The 16,109-nt window shown below is 34.6% G+C and overlaps 4 protein-coding genes across 6 annotated transcripts; 1 reads left to right on the top strand and 3 right to left on the bottom strand.

Annotated features, from left to right (window-relative positions):
- Window positions 1–1,267: 1,267 nt before the first annotated feature.
- LOC106720999 (radial spoke head 1 homolog) lies at window positions 1,268–2,928 on the bottom strand. The gene is made up of 3 exons (XM_045681335.1): window positions 2,916–2,928; window positions 2,639–2,814; window positions 1,268–1,602 (listed from the first exon to the last, which is right to left on the bottom strand). The coding sequence occupies exons 2-3, from the start codon at window positions 2,802–2,804 to the stop codon at window positions 1,268–1,270; spliced, it is 501 nt and encodes a 166-aa protein (XP_045537291.1). The 5' UTR covers window positions 2,805–2,814; window positions 2,916–2,928.
- A 2,367-nt stretch (window positions 2,929–5,295) lies between these two features.
- LOC106720948 (dihydrolipoyllysine-residue acetyltransferase component of pyruvate dehydrogenase complex, mitochondrial) lies at window positions 5,296–11,113 on the bottom strand. 3 transcript variants are annotated; one of them, XM_045681193.1, is made up of 10 exons: window positions 10,867–11,113; window positions 10,332–10,507; window positions 9,244–9,426; window positions 8,822–8,857; window positions 8,350–8,532; window positions 7,711–8,009; window positions 7,502–7,596; window positions 6,565–6,764; window positions 6,021–6,123; window positions 5,296–5,595 (listed from the first exon to the last, which is right to left on the bottom strand). In XM_045681193.1, the coding sequence occupies exons 1-10, from the start codon at window positions 10,983–10,985 to the stop codon at window positions 5,466–5,468; spliced, it is 1,524 nt and encodes a 507-aa protein (XP_045537149.1). In that variant the 5' UTR covers window positions 10,986–11,113; the 3' UTR covers window positions 5,296–5,465. The 3 variants fall into 3 exon arrangements, with proteins under 3 accessions (XP_045537149.1, XP_045537151.1, XP_045537150.1); XM_045681195.1 differs by having other exon boundaries at window positions 5,297–5,595; window positions 7,711–7,961; XM_045681194.1 differs by lacking the exon at window positions 8,822–8,857 and having other exon boundaries at window positions 5,297–5,595.
- A 379-nt stretch (window positions 11,114–11,492) lies between these two features.
- LOC106720989 (60S ribosomal protein L37a) lies at window positions 11,493–12,537 on the top strand. Its single transcript, XM_014515802.2, has 3 exons — window positions 11,493–11,577; window positions 11,744–11,872; window positions 12,362–12,537. Exons 1-3 carry the CDS (start codon window positions 11,575–11,577, stop codon window positions 12,500–12,502), a joined length of 273 nt encoding a protein of 90 aa, XP_014371288.1. The 5' UTR covers window positions 11,493–11,574; the 3' UTR covers window positions 12,503–12,537.
- A 1,442-nt stretch (window positions 12,538–13,979) lies between these two features.
- On the bottom strand, window positions 13,980–15,803 carry LOC106720950 (solute carrier family 41 member 1). Its single transcript, XM_014515756.2, has 2 exons — window positions 15,509–15,803; window positions 13,980–15,435 (listed from the first exon to the last, which is right to left on the bottom strand). Exon 2 carries the CDS (start codon window positions 15,414–15,416, stop codon window positions 14,127–14,129), a length of 1,290 nt encoding a protein of 429 aa, XP_014371242.1. The 5' UTR covers window positions 15,417–15,435; window positions 15,509–15,803; the 3' UTR covers window positions 13,980–14,126.
- Window positions 15,804–16,109: the final 306 nt, after the last annotated feature.

The following is a 16,109-nucleotide window of genomic DNA, read 5'->3' as shown; positions in this document are numbered from 1 at the left end:
GAAAGCGAATGGTCTGTGAGGAAGGCCACCATAATAAACAGCAACTTATGCGAAACTTGGCCTCACAACAAAACGTAAACAAAAGGTAGATGCAATTAAATTTAAACAATTGAAAAGGTAAATATGGGGGAAGATCAGTAATCGTGACACCTTTTCAAGAGAGCTTAGGAAACATCTAAAACAAATGTTAAAAGCAATTCCGAATGGAGCCATGACCTCCAGTGGGCGTATAGTCGAGGCCAAAATTTTAAACGCATTCAAGTTTAGCTGCACACGTCACCACGTAGCCCGTAGGCGGCGATTGCTACTCCTAGTTTAGTAATGGATGTTGTATTATGTACATTTGGTATAAATGGTTAAATTACGCAATAGTGTATTACGTAATAAAACAAAAAACTTATGGTAATAAAACTTCGAAAAAATGGAAACCGTGTACCGAAATGTTCTATATATTGCATTAAAAAAATTTAACAAAAATTTTTTGCATGGATAAAATTAAAAATGTATAGGTTATTAAACGTGTAATAAAAGTATATAAAATTTAGTAACATGTGTGCATGAATGTACTAAATACACAGGTCGCCGTTTAAGTGTTCAATCTTTCAAACGTTGAAGTGTCAAATAAATGCCTGACTAAACTTATGTAAGCGAGTGTACTTAACACCTTAAGAGCGACCTCTTTCTCAACTCAGTGGGCAATTGACTTGTTTACATATTGTGCTTAAATGTTGATAATTTTAAGCTTGTTTTGTCCGCTGTTTACTTAGTTATTCCAATCATTTTCACTGCCGCGAGTATTAACTGCTTCCTGTCACGATCGCCACTTTGAAATTAAATTAACTGCTTATCAAATGTACGGGCGTAGGGAATGGCTATCTCTTTCAATATTACCATAATCTTGAGTTTTCTTGTTTACATCAAAGTTTATAACAAGACGGCAAAGATGATCAATTAGATTACTTAAATTATGAAATCAGTAAATATGTATGTACACATGCTTCTCAAAACATACACTCACAACGAACTATCTTCGTTTCTATCATTGAAATTAATATTTTTCCTCGAAAGTCAGTAATCAATCAAAGGTCTTAAAGCTATATTGATAAACCATTTTGTTTTTTGTATTCGCTTGTACTTTTTATAATTTTTAAACAACTAAATCTTAAAAAGGTTAAAAAAACAGATAAAATTAGATTGAAAATAACTTTATTAGAACATTTTAGGTAGAAAAAATATTATATTTCACGACATTACTTCCATAGCTTTCTTATCGCCGTTTACGTGTTTCCAACATAACGTACAAATGGTTCACGGGTTGAAACCAACAATACCCATGTTCGGCTTTTCCCAGCCAAGTATGTCCATTGGGATCTATAAGAGTCAGATTACCAACAGGGCAGTTGTCAACAAATTCACACTGCAGTATAGTGCCGTCGGGGTAGTAGTATCTACCGCGGCCGGTGTAGCTCCAATCCTTCAGCAGACCCTGGTATCTGGAGCCGTCCTGATACGATATCATCACCTCATCGTTGACGCCCAACTTATCGTTCTCCCAGTAACCGGCGTAAGCGTCACCTTCTGCGGTTGTGTAAATTCCAGGACCTGGGTAACATTTTAAGACCATAACTAACATTCAGAATTATTAAATATTGAACTAAGGATGTCGTAGTTGTTTGAAACCTACGGTAAGGGACTCCACGAAACTAATCTGTATGTGGCAGAAAACAAAATCGGACAATAACATAAATTGCTGTAAGATTGATTCCTCTCGTTTACAAATTCGGACAACCGGCAGTATTCCGTTCTGCTTCGCATCACATTATTTTGGGCAATGCTCTTGCTCAGATCATAACTTTTGTAACTTTGTGATTTTGTGATAATAATCCTTCTTATGGTGGTCATAGTTATAGTAGTATTACAACAATTATATTATGAAGTTGAAATTGAAAAAATATGAAACGGAGCAAAACAGATTAAAGTTTTGTCACGGATACGTCTTAATACGTTTTCTCACACCGCCGGGCGCCAATTCGATATCGGAAATTATACTCGGTTCGCGGTCTATAAGAAAAAAAAGAATCATTTACCGACCGGACACATTCAACGGAGCGGAAGTCAACACTATCTATTTTTTCGTTAACTGTAAATTCTTTAAAAATTTCACTTTCTATAATTTCAATTACTTTTATTCAGATAGGTATAAAATAGGATACGGATTTGTGTGGATCCGTTAGATGCAACGCTTCTTGTAACCAGAGCGTAGCAGTCGACATCAACCGGAATAGATGCAGTACGGTCCATTAAACTCCATTTTATAAAAGACAAAAACATTCCGTCCTGCTCGGCTGGCTTTCAAGTTTAAAAACATTAGCCACGAACAACGAGGTGAGATTGAATAAAAACCAAGGAAATAAGATCAATGACCCTTGAATCTTTTTAGATTACGATTATCTTTTTGCTAACATACATAAGTTCGTCTACGTACAGACGCGCATCAAATTGTAAACATGTTCAGAAAAAGAATTCTATATCTTTCCACATTCACAAAGTCAGAAACTAAACTTTTGCAACACGTTGTTTTAATAAATAAAAAACATTACAAAACAATTAGATTGCAGAATGACAACTAAAGTTTTACCATGCATTTTGATACTTCTATCTTTCTTCTTCACCTCAAAGGAACCATTGTAAGTGTCCCCAGTATCATGTACAAAGAAACCTTCGTCTTGTATCACGAGTATTTCCTTGACTTGTTTTTTAATATCCACAGTTGCTGTTTCAGAATTATCTCCCGAATCGGTCATTTTGTTGAATCTTAAAAACATATATTATAAGATAGGAAACAAGTAAGCAGATTCCTCAATTCACCGAAATAGCGAACCTACTCATAGACACCCTCAATTGCAAATGCCTACCTTTAATCGTCAAGGTGCACACTTCCTTTTCCCATCATCATAAGAAAAGGGTGGAAAGGGAAAGAGGGGTAAAATCTGGCATCCGGCACTCACACTCATCAGACAAAACGCGGAACTGTTTCCACTTGACGTCTGTCTTCTGTGTGAACGTGGTAATTCACCGGTTAAAACGGCCAATTCGTGCAACAGATGTTGTTCTGGCGTCTACCACTGTTTGTATTGTATAAGTAACATATTGGAACTATTGTATGAAACATTAATTTAATACATCCATACTTGCTTCGGTCTTAATCTAAGTATATTTTTAATTCAAACCTTAAGTTAGAATGATACTCTACCTGATGCAAGATACGGTACGGATACAATTTTTGTTATTTTTATAACCGCGTTATTTACAGATCATTAAGAAAGTGAGTCATACACTACAGGTCGTGTTTTAATCAATTAATTAGTGACATGTTTTACATAAAACCCAACTTTAAGAAGGTTACAACATGACGTGTTGTCCATGACATGTATTTTTTTTTTTTTGCACGCGACTGTTTTCGGCCATGGCCTAATTATTGATCACTAGCTTTAGCCCGCGACTTCGTCCGCGCGGAATAAAAAAAATGCACACAAGATAAAAAAGTTCCTATGTCCGTCTCCTAGTTCTAAGCTACCTGCCCATCAATTTTCAGCTAAATCAGTTCGACCGATCTTGAGTTATAAATAGTGTAACTAACACGACTTTCTTTTATATATATAGATTATTATAAACTACTAGATGTCGGTCGCGTATTATCCGCGTGAATTTAAAAAGTGGCATATTCCAGATTGCAGTCTATCTCTGCTTCAATTCATCCAGATCGATTTGGAGTTACGTGTCCACAAACCTTCATCCAAACGATCCCATTTATAATATAAGTAAGATTTTATGGCTATACAGTAATCTTAAAAATGGCAGAAGTTTTCTTGATCAGCCAATTTCTCGATTGATCGCTTGACTGGTTAATCTACTGTATCTGAACAAGATAATGCCCCTTTTTTGGTGTCTTGGGGGGAAATCTTCTAAAGATGCCTTTAGGGGGGAAGACAGGGTTATGTGGGATTTCACCCACTAAAACCCCGCTCGGTGGCCAAACTCAAGTGCAAGAAGAAGGTTCCGGGATCTCCAAGGAACGCACCGGAACCCTCAGCATTTATCTCCCCAGGAGAGGCAGAATTCTATATGCTATAACGGCAACGTAGGATCACTCTATGTCACCGTCTTCCCAGGATAAACAAGATAATGCCCTAAGCGATTGTCTATGCACGTGGCTTTCGAATACTTGGAATTAAAATATAAATAAATATACCATCTTAAGTGTGGAAATGGAAAAATAAAATAAAAAAAACACTACATAATTTTAATTAATAAATTTATTTTACTAACATCCATTTAATCTTATTACAGCTTCGCAGAATTAATACATAATCAGATGATCGACAGCTTGGGCGCCATTTTGATTTATTTACATTAACGTATGGCGCGTATTCGCAACTTCTATATTAAAGGAAATAAATAATGACATGATTAAAAATAAGTGATTGAGAAAATTGAGGCCAGATTTTTAAACCTACATCTTGTAAACTCAATTCATTACCAATCAAAATATGAAATAAAGTTTTTCAGTTAATATTTGAATTACGTCATTAAACTTCCTTCCTTTCCCACTGCAGAAACGGTATTAAACTTAATGATTTCCCTTTCATTTTGTTTGAAAAAAAAAACAGGGATAACAAAGTTTTAGAAAACATGTTCCTTCAGTGGAAACACACTAGACTCCGATTAAACCGGGTTCTCAAAACTTGAAAGCATTTCTATCTAACGTTAACTCGGTTATCGTCGGTCTAAGATCTCAAATAGAAATATTTAACAGATTTCCACTCCAAAATCATATTTATGTGGGTATTTAAAATTAAAAAAAAAGTGGTCTATAAAGAATGAAACCGGAAATAGAAGCTTATTTAAATATTCTTTTTTTCTCTTGATCCTTTATTTTGATATTCGTTGCTAAATCACAATTAAAAAATTAATATCCCGAGATACAATTAAACTATCTAATACATTTCAAGTTCAAATGAATAATGGAATTAAGTCACTGCATGTAATCTAATAAATTAACAATGATAAATTAATCACCCACAACTTTACTATATCTACACATCCTTCAAAAAAATAAAGTTTTTTTTTAATAACCATAATTAAATAACTGGACAGTACTTTAGTATATATTTTTTTATAAAGTAAACGTCAAAAATAACAAAGGCAAAAACATAATTTTGAAGGACATGACTTTATACAAATAATTCAGCTAATTGGATAAGAATAGAGGCTAAAAAGCTTGTACCCATAAAGAATAAATACCACAGATAAACAAAGTTATAAATATATACAATCATTTAAAAACTATACATTTTATTTGGAAAAATGCACATTAAAAATTCACTATTAAAAGGGATTCGTTAAAAACCTAAATACCGTGTTCCTATATGCTTATCCAAACAGCTGATGGTCTATCGCCATTTTCAAAGAATCATGTTGGCGGGGTCTTCTAGGTTGTCTTTGAGTGCCTTCATCCATTGCGCGCCAACCGCACCATCTATAACTCTATGGTCAGCTGACGCAGTAAATGTAACGAATTTTGCAATTCGGAACCTGGAAGTAAAAATCAGGAAGTCAACTAATGTCTCTAAATCCCTTTGAATTAATTCATAGAAGGGTTTATATTATTTTATAACAAGCTCTCGCCCGCGATTCTATCCGCGCAGCGTTAAAAAGAATTTTATATGTTGTTGGAGTTGGAGTGCAAAATCTGGAAGAAAACATAGGCTATGTTTTCTTCCAGATTTTGCACTCCAACCGTGCCAAATTTCATCAAAATCCATAGAGCCGTTCTGGGGATACCTTCAAATAAACATCCATCCATCCATCTAAATATTCGCATTTATAATATTAGTAAAAATTTTACAAATTCTTACGATAAATTTTATGCGACTAGAAGGACCACAATTTTTTCATGTGTATTTATATAAATATATAATAATAAATATAATTAAATTTAGTAGTTATATAAAACTTACCCTTGTGGTTCATTTTTATCGGGGATGACTATTTCCTGCAAGCCTCCGCATGCTAATATCAAAGACTGTGGCGGGTTGATGATGGCGTTGAACATTGTTATACCTACAACAATCAATACTTGAATTAAACAAACAAATAAGATCATTACATATCATTAAAAACCTTGTTTTAGATATCAAAGAATACACCTATTGAACTAGATAAAAGTACTATATTAATAATTAAAATCATTTGGGAATAATATTACGAATATGTAGCTTTTTTCACCCTGTGGGGTGTCGTGGTTGCAAATTAACATGATCCCGTGGCACCATACATAATGAAAACAGAGGGGTTTAGTGGGTATGCACCCGTTCGGGGACAGAATCTCACATAAATATGCATAAAGTCCCTCTGAAAAAAAAAAAGCCTTTTTTCCCAAGGACTTAAAACAACACAACCAATTTTATTTAGAGACTTGAATTTTATTTACTTAAGCTCTTCCATCATAGAATAACTTAGTATTTACCTATTTAATTAATAAAGGTGCTGATGTATACATACCATACATTCCAAGATTGGAGACGGTGACAGTACCACCCTGATACTCCTGCGGCTGAAGCTTGCCATCCTTCGCCTTCTGCGCGAGTTCCTTCACGGTCTTTGAGATGTCGATGACACCGCGCGAGTCCGCGTTGAACACTATGGGCGTGATCAGTCCTGTGGGAGTCGCCACAGCTACGCTCACGTCTACGTTAGAGAATCTGTTAAAAAAAACAGATTCAATTTAAGATCGATACTGATTCATTAGCTCACTAAAAGTCCCCAATGTGGGGATCAGAGCCTTTTTTTAATCAAAAAGTGACATGCGAGCAAACGGCAACCTGAATTCGCCCAAATAGCGATACGACCGTTGCCCATAGACATCCGCAAATGCAGATGCGTTACCTAAGACGCCTTTAATCAACGGAGAAGGGAACGCCCAGAAAGAGGATATTTCCTCTTCCTATGGGTCCCCTCTTCCGCCAAATCTACTACCCCTTCCCATCCTTTCTTAATAGGAAATGTTAGGGGGAATAGGCCATAGTCAACGACGCTGGCTCATTGCGATTTGGTTGACTTTTTACATGTATCTTTGAATTTCTTCTCAGATATGTGCGGGTTTTTTCCCGTGATCCCCTGACATTGGTTGGTTAGAGACTTTACTTTTCATTTTAATACAAATTGGTTTTTACAACTGAGTTGTAATTGTATGTTTTTAATTTTGTGCTAAGTAATGGTGCAAGCATTGTGGTATTACAGATATGTGTAGGTTGGATTATGATGTTTTCCTTTGCTGTAAGAACATTGGATAAATGTACTAACTATGCATATATAAATCGAAAATTACATAGGTACATTTCGGGGTTCAAACTCAGGACCTGCAAATTACAAGTCAACTGCTTAACACCTGAGCCACCGACGCTCGTATATCTAGTTATATAAAAAATATTTTACTCACTGTCTAATGAAAGATTCCATCCAATGTGAGTTAGCAGTAGGCACGCGTTTGCAGGCAGACGCCACGGCCTTCACGATAAAGTCATTCACTGAGATCTGAAAAAAAAAATATTTTCAACTTTATAAAAAACAAAACTAAGTCCTTTCATCATTCAGTCAATACTTTTTAGTCATATCTGATTTTAAGAATACAGTGCATATTAAACTCACCTTAAGGCCTGGTTCTTCCTTTGCCAGTCGTTCATTGATGTCCTTTCTCATTTGCAACGTCTTTTCGATGTTAACTGTAGCACTGAGCTGGTAATGAGGTATAGTTTGTTTGGCAGCAGACAATCTCTTGGCTATGGTCTCCCTCATGCCCGACAGAGGAATGTCGAGGAAGGTGGCCCCCGGGGCGTGGGCGGGGGCGGGGGCGAGAGCTGGGGACGCCACAGCACCGGTGGCGGCGAGCGGCGCGGCGCCTGCGAGGTCACCACTCTTTAGCGACCCGTACAATCCAGACCCCTGGCCTGTGCAAATGGCACATGTCAGGTGTCAAGCTACAACTGTTAGTCTTGCAATATGGTCAGCTTCTTTTCCATTTACCATATTACTTTTTATAAGGCAGATAGTAATGTGGATTTCCTAGCCAGTTTGTGCCCAATACTGTTTATCGAATACTTAAGCATTTCACACTTATAGCCCTAAGATTTACACGAAAATTAAATTTCGTATGAGAAGAGAACATAGAGAGAAAGGATTCACATACATTACATAATTTTGTTATCCTCTGATTACATTAATTTTCTTCGAGTCACTTTTAAAATAGTTACAAGGATATATACTTGATACTGAAATAACCAGTGATACCTCCAAGTCGTATATTTCTGAGTTCAGCTAATCTGCGAGCCATGGGACTGGCGTATACTCTGCCTTCAGGAGCGGCGGCGGCGGGCGCAGGTGCGGGGGCTGCGGGGGCTGCGGGCCTGGGGGGCGCGGCGGCGGGCGCGGGGGGCGCAGCCGCTGCAGGCGCGGGCGAAGGCGCTTCCGCAGCTGAAAAGAAAAGTAGTAACAGTAGAAACTAATTGAGTTTGGAAATTATTCTTGTATTATCCTTTTAGAGATGATGTATATGCTTGTGTCTAATAAATTGTTACAGATGTTAACTATAATTACTGTACTAAGTTCAGCTTTAAGCCACATCACTACTTAACATCAGGATTGATGGTCAAGTTCAAGCAGTACATTGTTAAAAATAAATTGATAATCTAACATTAATTGACTAAATAGTTTTAACATACAATTCACTACAAGAAAGTTTAATGTTGGTATGTAAAATTACCTTTTGCGGGCGCTGGTTTTGCAGGCGCTCCTGTTGCTGCAATTTGTTACTCATATTGTTAATTGTTCATGCAAAAAATATATTGAATTAATATTAAAACACCAATGGAACAAAATTACAAAAAACTAAATATGCTGGTTAATTTCCTTTTTCCTTCCATTAATATACCAAATAATAATTTAATTCCAAATTAGTTAAAATTAATTTATATTCAACACATTTAAAACACTAAACATCCAATGATAACAAATCTGTTATCTTATTTACATTAAAAAAATGAATGTTCTTCAAGAATTTGTTCACTAAATATGTTAGTTCTCAGCAATGAAACTAACAAATCATTTCCAAAACTTGCTAAGTCTTCATAAAAACCACACCCATGCAAACTTAATAAACAATCTCATACAAAATGATATACATACAATCATCTTTGAAGTCTTTGAATGCGGCGACATCCCCTTGATTCTCCACAATAATACACAGAAGCTTGCCAACAGGGACACCCTTTGTGCCTTCAGGAATCAGAATTTTTGCCAAGTAACCTTCTTCAGGTGTTTCAAAACCCATTGTAGCCTTATCCGTTTCAATCTCACACAACAAGTCACCTGCAAAATATTAAAAGTGTACTTGCATTATCACTATACAAATAATGATTTGAATTTTTATTGTTTAATTTATGTTTTGTAATATTCTGACACTGTTAATCATTAATTTCTGAAACCAAAATCTGAAATTTAATGTAATGTCTCTAATCTGAAATGTATAAAGCATATTGTTATCTCTATTATGTCAATGATAATGAGAGGGATGGTGATATTTTTTTACAGAGATTTTAGTCTTGGAAACCAATGATAAGAAACCTAATTATATAGAACACATAGAACATAAATGTATTAATGATTCTCTATTTCAATATTATAAGAGTTTGAATTAAACTAGAAATACTCAAACTTTTTACATAGACTTGCAACTGAATTAAGTATCACAATTGATAAGACATATAGAACTCCATTTGGCATAGAATAGTGATTGACATTATTTATATTATGTTGATCTGAATTTTATCTTTGTAGCTATGATCTATAACAGAGATAGCTTATTGGCTGTGCTTCACACAATGTGAAGGTAAATTGTCAACCTTCACTATGTTATTTACATAAAAAAAAAAAAACTGCCACTTTATCAATTGTTATGCACCACAGAGATGGGTTAATTGGTAGTTTTTTTCATCAACAGAATGAATTGAATGAATTTTAATTTAATACCTTACTTGTCAATCATCAAGTTGAATTTTTAAAAATTAAAATGTTAAGAATTCTCTTTTTTTTACAGGATAAGGGGTAAATGGGCTGTGATAACAATGACATAATCATCTACATTCTTTAGAATAAAACTACTTTGGGTTTAATTAATATGTAACTCTATGTAACTCTTTTCATCAACAATTAAGAACTATTGGTTGTCACAGACAATATTAATTAAAGCTAATAATATAGTTAAACAAATTTACCTTCACCAAGCTTATCTCCCTCTTTCTTTTCCCATCTCACAATGGACCCACTTTCCATAGTCGGTGAGAGGGCAGGCAGATTTACCTTGTTGTGGCTCGGCAAATCTGAGTAGTAGCGAATTTGTGGTCTCCATTGCAGTGCCAATAACCCACTCTTCGATTCGGAGTTTATAAACCTTCAAATAGATCATTAATTTTGTTAAGTCGACATATTTTTCGTAGATTTGTGAATATTGTGCGCTGTTTTAATACAGTCTGCGTAATTAATCAATGTAAAACCTATGTTTACGTAAATATCATTAACAATTTGTATGTTTACTTTTATCTCGCAAAATAACAAGTTAAATCTTGCACATGTTTCCATCTCATGACATTAATCAAGGTAACACGATTTGACGTTTTGGTTATGCAATTACCGCCGACAATCTGCGTAACTTTTAATAGCTGGAACTCCACTATAAATAAACACTTGTAGATTTAATAAATTAAAAAGCGCTTACAATACTTGATATAATAACACAAGGAATACACTTACTTATTGGAACTTTTCCTCCTGATTAATTCCGTGGTCATACATCTCGTTAGATTAACACGAACAGCTTTTTTCAAGCTTTCGCTCAAAACTTGGTTTCGCACAACAATCGTTCGCAGCATTTTGTATATTATTTATTTGTACTAAACTATTCCGTCCAGTTAGTCGGGACGGTATTATAGAAAGCCGTAAGATCGACCTTTACAAATTTGTAGGTCGTTGAAGTGAATCCGTCACCTCAACGGTCAATGACAAACTGACAACTGACATTTTCGTGACAGATTTTGATGTTACAAGTTATCAAAAAGGCAATAAATATTGCAAACTCTTTATAAAGATAAAATAGTAGATTTTGGCTTACTGCGTTATAAAAATAAATCTTTTACAAATTTTATGCCTTCTTTTTTTTAAACGATACATTAAATTGTTCATTTTAGACCCCTAGCCCTGGATTGTTTTTTTAAGGACAATTTATAGCAGCTGCATCATGATTCAATCGAGTTTTGGGGGCAAAGCTAATTTTATGAATGAATTGTTTACAAAATGAAATCAAAGAAAACATGACTTCAACAATACTCTATTGTAAAACATTTCAATAATCTATGGCAACACGGACGAAATTGTTTTGGCTATGGCTTTGCTAAGTGTCAATGTCAAAAACTGTCATTTCTCTTTTTCTGTCAACTGTTGTGTTAGGCAGGTTATTTCACAATGGTGAGAATTTTAATTTCAAAATATTTCAATAATCCACTGTCGTTTTAATATAAAATAAAAAACATGTTAGTGAATATTGTGTGTTGTCCCAATTGTGCACGATATTTCAGCATTCGCGAAGTAAATATATAAGATACGATATGCCAATTTGTTATGATGTTTTCAGGCCAAACGTACGAAAAAGGTTGGAATTACCGGTAAATATGGAACTCGTTATGGAGCTTCATTGCGTAAAATGGTCAAAAAGATGGAAGTGACACAACACGCAAAGTACACTTGCTCTTTCTGTGGAAAGGTAAGTAAAATTTGTATACTTCTCACATAGCCTACAGATTCCGTTGGTTTATCATGATTTTAATTACATTTGAATACACAACAGACTAAATAATAATAGATTGTACAACTATACATTTCCCGAAATCCATTTGTACTGATTTTTTTGTTTCCGATAAACAATTCTGATACCAATTAAACATGGAAATAAGTTAAAGCAAAGCATATGTTTTATTCTTTTGACAGAGATGGCAACTACTGTTATGCCAAATACATATATTTGCTTCTTGTTTATTCAATTAGTATGATTAAATTAGGAAAACAATTAAAACAACCTACTAGAAATTCAAAATCAAAATTCAGTCTTTCTTTTACAATGTGTAAAATTTTCATGTAAATAAAATAAAGTCTCTTGTATTCATATAAACTAAAAGTAATGTCTTGAAGCCTAAGGAACAATTTTATTATGTTTTAGTTATGTTCAAATAGATTAATACCTATACATTTTCAGGATGCCATGAAACGATCTTGTGTGGGCATCTGGTCATGCAAACGCTGCAAGAGGACAGTGGCCGGCGGTGCATGGGTCTTCTCTACCACAGCTGCGTCATCCTGCCGTTCAGCAGTCAAGAGGTTACGTGAAGTCAAGTAAACACCTAGACTAAGTTAATAAACATTTAAAAACTATTTACTTGGTTTATTTTTATATTCCTAATTGATCCTTTTATGTAAAATATTTTTCACACATCTTTTGGTTTTTGGTAGTTTCAGACTGGGAGTAATTTGAATCATTGCATTATTTGTGAGTAAGTTAATGATTAATTAACTTATGATTACACCAGTTGCCACTGGCTACTCTGTCCAGAATTAAAAACCAAACCTATGTTTTCTTCCAGACTTTGTTCAATGTCCATGCCAAATTTCACAGATATCAGTTGAGCCATTCAGGAGATACTTGCTAAGAGACATCCATCCATCTAAACATTTGCATTTATAATATATGCCAGATATTGTCATTAGTAAAGTTATTATTCTTGTTATTAATTCAAATATTGAGTCACTAAACATCAGAAAATGAAAGGTACTGAAGTCTCAACATATTGAAACTAGTGATGCAACGGAAGTGTCTTACCGGAACCAGAAACGGAAACAGATGTCAAAAATAAATTTTAGCAGAAACGGAAACGGATGCGGAAACAGAAGTGTAAATAATAATAAAAAACATATTTACAAAAATATTTTTTTCCATAAAAACAGTTTGTATTCGTTTTTAATTTATTAAGGCATTGGATATCGGTGTCCTTTAGCCTTCAATGTATGTATTTTTACTGCGCTGCAATAAGTTAAAATACGCGTTTTTTTTAAATTTATTTTCAGGAAACAAAATTACACTATTTACAAATTAAAGTTCGACAAACCACTCGTGTTGACAAACGACAAATATATTTCTAACTATATAATGATGATGATATATTACATGGTTATCACTTATTCAAAAGTACATTTAATAATTCGTAAGTATGAAATAGTCACATTTTGCCAGTTGTCAAATTTTATATGGACAACAACTAGACAGTTTACTCCAGCAAGAGAAACTGATTGTTTCAAATAGCAGCAGAAAATATTACGCGCTTAAATTCACAAAATAGTACGTAAACAAACAAATGCGACAAGTGCCGAAAGGCCACGCACGGACTGCGCGTCTCGCGCCGCGCATTTGGATCTCTCAGCCGTCGTAAAGTTCCGTTTTATCTCCGTTATAAAAGTTGCGGAAGCAGAAGCAGAAACGGATGTTGAAAAGCACGCGGAACTTCCGCACTTGCGGAAACGGAAACAGACATCCGTTGCATCACTAATTGAAACTATACCCGTAACAATGACAAAATATTATGTTGTGATAACAGAATATTGTTTTGAATATATAATCTGGGCATTCATGATAAACAAGATGTATATGGTTTTTATAGAGAGGATAATATTTTTGCTAAGAAATAAATGAATCCTTGAATTGTAAAAATATTTATTGATATGTTCTAATGTTATATAGCACCAAAAGGAATTATTAAACTAAAATTTGGTACATGAATTTTCACAATAAAGAAATTATAAAATGTAAGTCATTTAATAAATATTGAACACAAACATACAAACAAACGGCACATTTTTACAAACAGATTTGTCAAGAAGATTTTAGTTTAAGTATAGAAGTCTTTAATATAGTTTGAGCATTCATTATAATACTAAATAGTACATGTTTGTATAATATGTACATATTCTTAATCACCTAAGTCACTATCCTTATCACCGATAGCATATAAGACATGGAAGGCTATACCTAATAATGCTGTTCCTAAAAGATCACCTAATGCTGTTAAATATGGTATAGCAGAATTATCAGGATCCATCCCCAATTTCCACATACCCACTACCATGTAGTGACTTATTGTTAGTAAGAGAAATACCTGCAAGAGGGCAGCAGACATGTAAATCAGAATGAAAATTGGAGTTAAAGAAGTATGTCCAGCCTTCAAATATTCAATTGTGTGAATAAATATCAGTTGACTAGGAATCACCATAACCATAAGTAGCTTTGTGGTACCGCTCAAGACTGAGTCCATTTTCTGCCCAGTGTGTAGTGAGGTTGACAGTCTGGATGCATGCACTGCTACCATGTTACCACCTATACCATTGATAACCAATTGAAACACTGCAATTCCTGAATAATTTGACACAGTATAATCCAAAATTAATCCTCCCGCACTACTTATAACCATTGCTGACACCACAGGAACCCACCCTTCATCTAAGGCTTGCCTTGTAAATTTATTCTCATATGCTATATATCCACAAACTGGCACTAGAACTAAACCACCAATTATGATTATAGAAGGCAGTATTATACTTGAACCAATTGTCCTATGTAATAGAGATGCTATCCAAGACAAAAGTGCCAATGTTGTTAAATCCCCTAAACTTGCTGCTATAGGTGTAGCTACATTATCAGGATTTATGTCCATGTGTTTAGAAAGCACTATCACACCAATCATTATTAAACCAAGCACCAAACTTGCAAATGAAGCTGTTAGGACACTTGAAGCACATAGTAACATAGCATGATGAATGTCAAACTGGCCATCAGGTATCCAACCCATAGCCACTGCGGCCATAGCAGCTAAAAACCCAACAAGAACTGCTTGACACTGAATGAGACACATGTTACCCACAATCAAAGCACTAAGATTGCTATCAATGTGTCCTAAATGTGCGTGTGTCGACAATCTTGATGCTAGAGTCATTTCTAAATTTCCTTTTAATCCCAAAAGTGCTGGAACTAAAATGTACACTTCTGACACTACTTGGAAGACATCCCAATGTTGTACTTTATCAAGCAACAGACTGGCAGCAACCATTCCGTATCCGGCGAGCAGAAACGACACAAACATTTGAACGCCTGCGGTCCAAGAGTTTTCATATTTTGGTTCGGGCGGTTTATTCGAGTTCGCAATGAGCCTACACGCATCTGCGTGAACATCGGTCTCATTTGTGCTTCCGGAATTTCTTGGCATTCTAGTATTATTCTTGATTCTGTTCATGATGACAAAATATATAAGAATTAATAAATAAAATACTATTAAAAGTACAGAAAATGATGACGTACTATAAAAGGCATTAAAGCCGCGCCGCTTCTTCAGTTATATCCATATTCAGTTAATTGCAATGGAGATAAAACATCTTTGAGTTTTAATTTATTTGGGCCAACTTCTAAAACAATTTTTCCTCCAAGCAGGGGAACTACTTTTATTTTACAGAGGCTATGCAACTTGTTAAATTTCAATGAAGTACGAGATATAATTTAATTAGAAGTGAATAAGAAATTTAGATTGAGATATGTCTAGACAAGACAAGAAATATTTCAATACGTAAACACGTATATTATTGGTCAAAAAGGAAGCGCCTTGTCTTTCGTGAATTTGAATTGGCTATAAATAAATGTAGTGGAAAGAAAATCACCAATGAGCGTTATTAAAAACTTTGACATTTGGTTTTATTTGTTTTTAATTTTCTATACACAGTTCACTGACATTCGGCCTCAAGGTGACCAACCTGTTCGAATATCTAAAAATATTTTTATAACTAATGAAACCATTCTTACATTTCAAACTAACACAAAAATGTTTTATAGCATTTTTATGAAGAATTAAAATAAACCATCAGCTTTTTTCACAGCGCATTTTGGGTATATACGTATCAAAAGAGTA

Source organism: Papilio machaon, chromosome 15 (assembly GCF_912999745.1).
Source record: "Papilio machaon chromosome 15, ilPapMach1.1, whole genome shotgun sequence".
Taxonomy (NCBI): Eukaryota; Metazoa; Arthropoda; class Insecta; order Lepidoptera; family Papilionidae; genus Papilio; species Papilio machaon.
The sequence above is the reverse complement of the archived record's forward strand: the minus strand, read 5'-3'. Positions and strand labels throughout refer to the sequence as shown.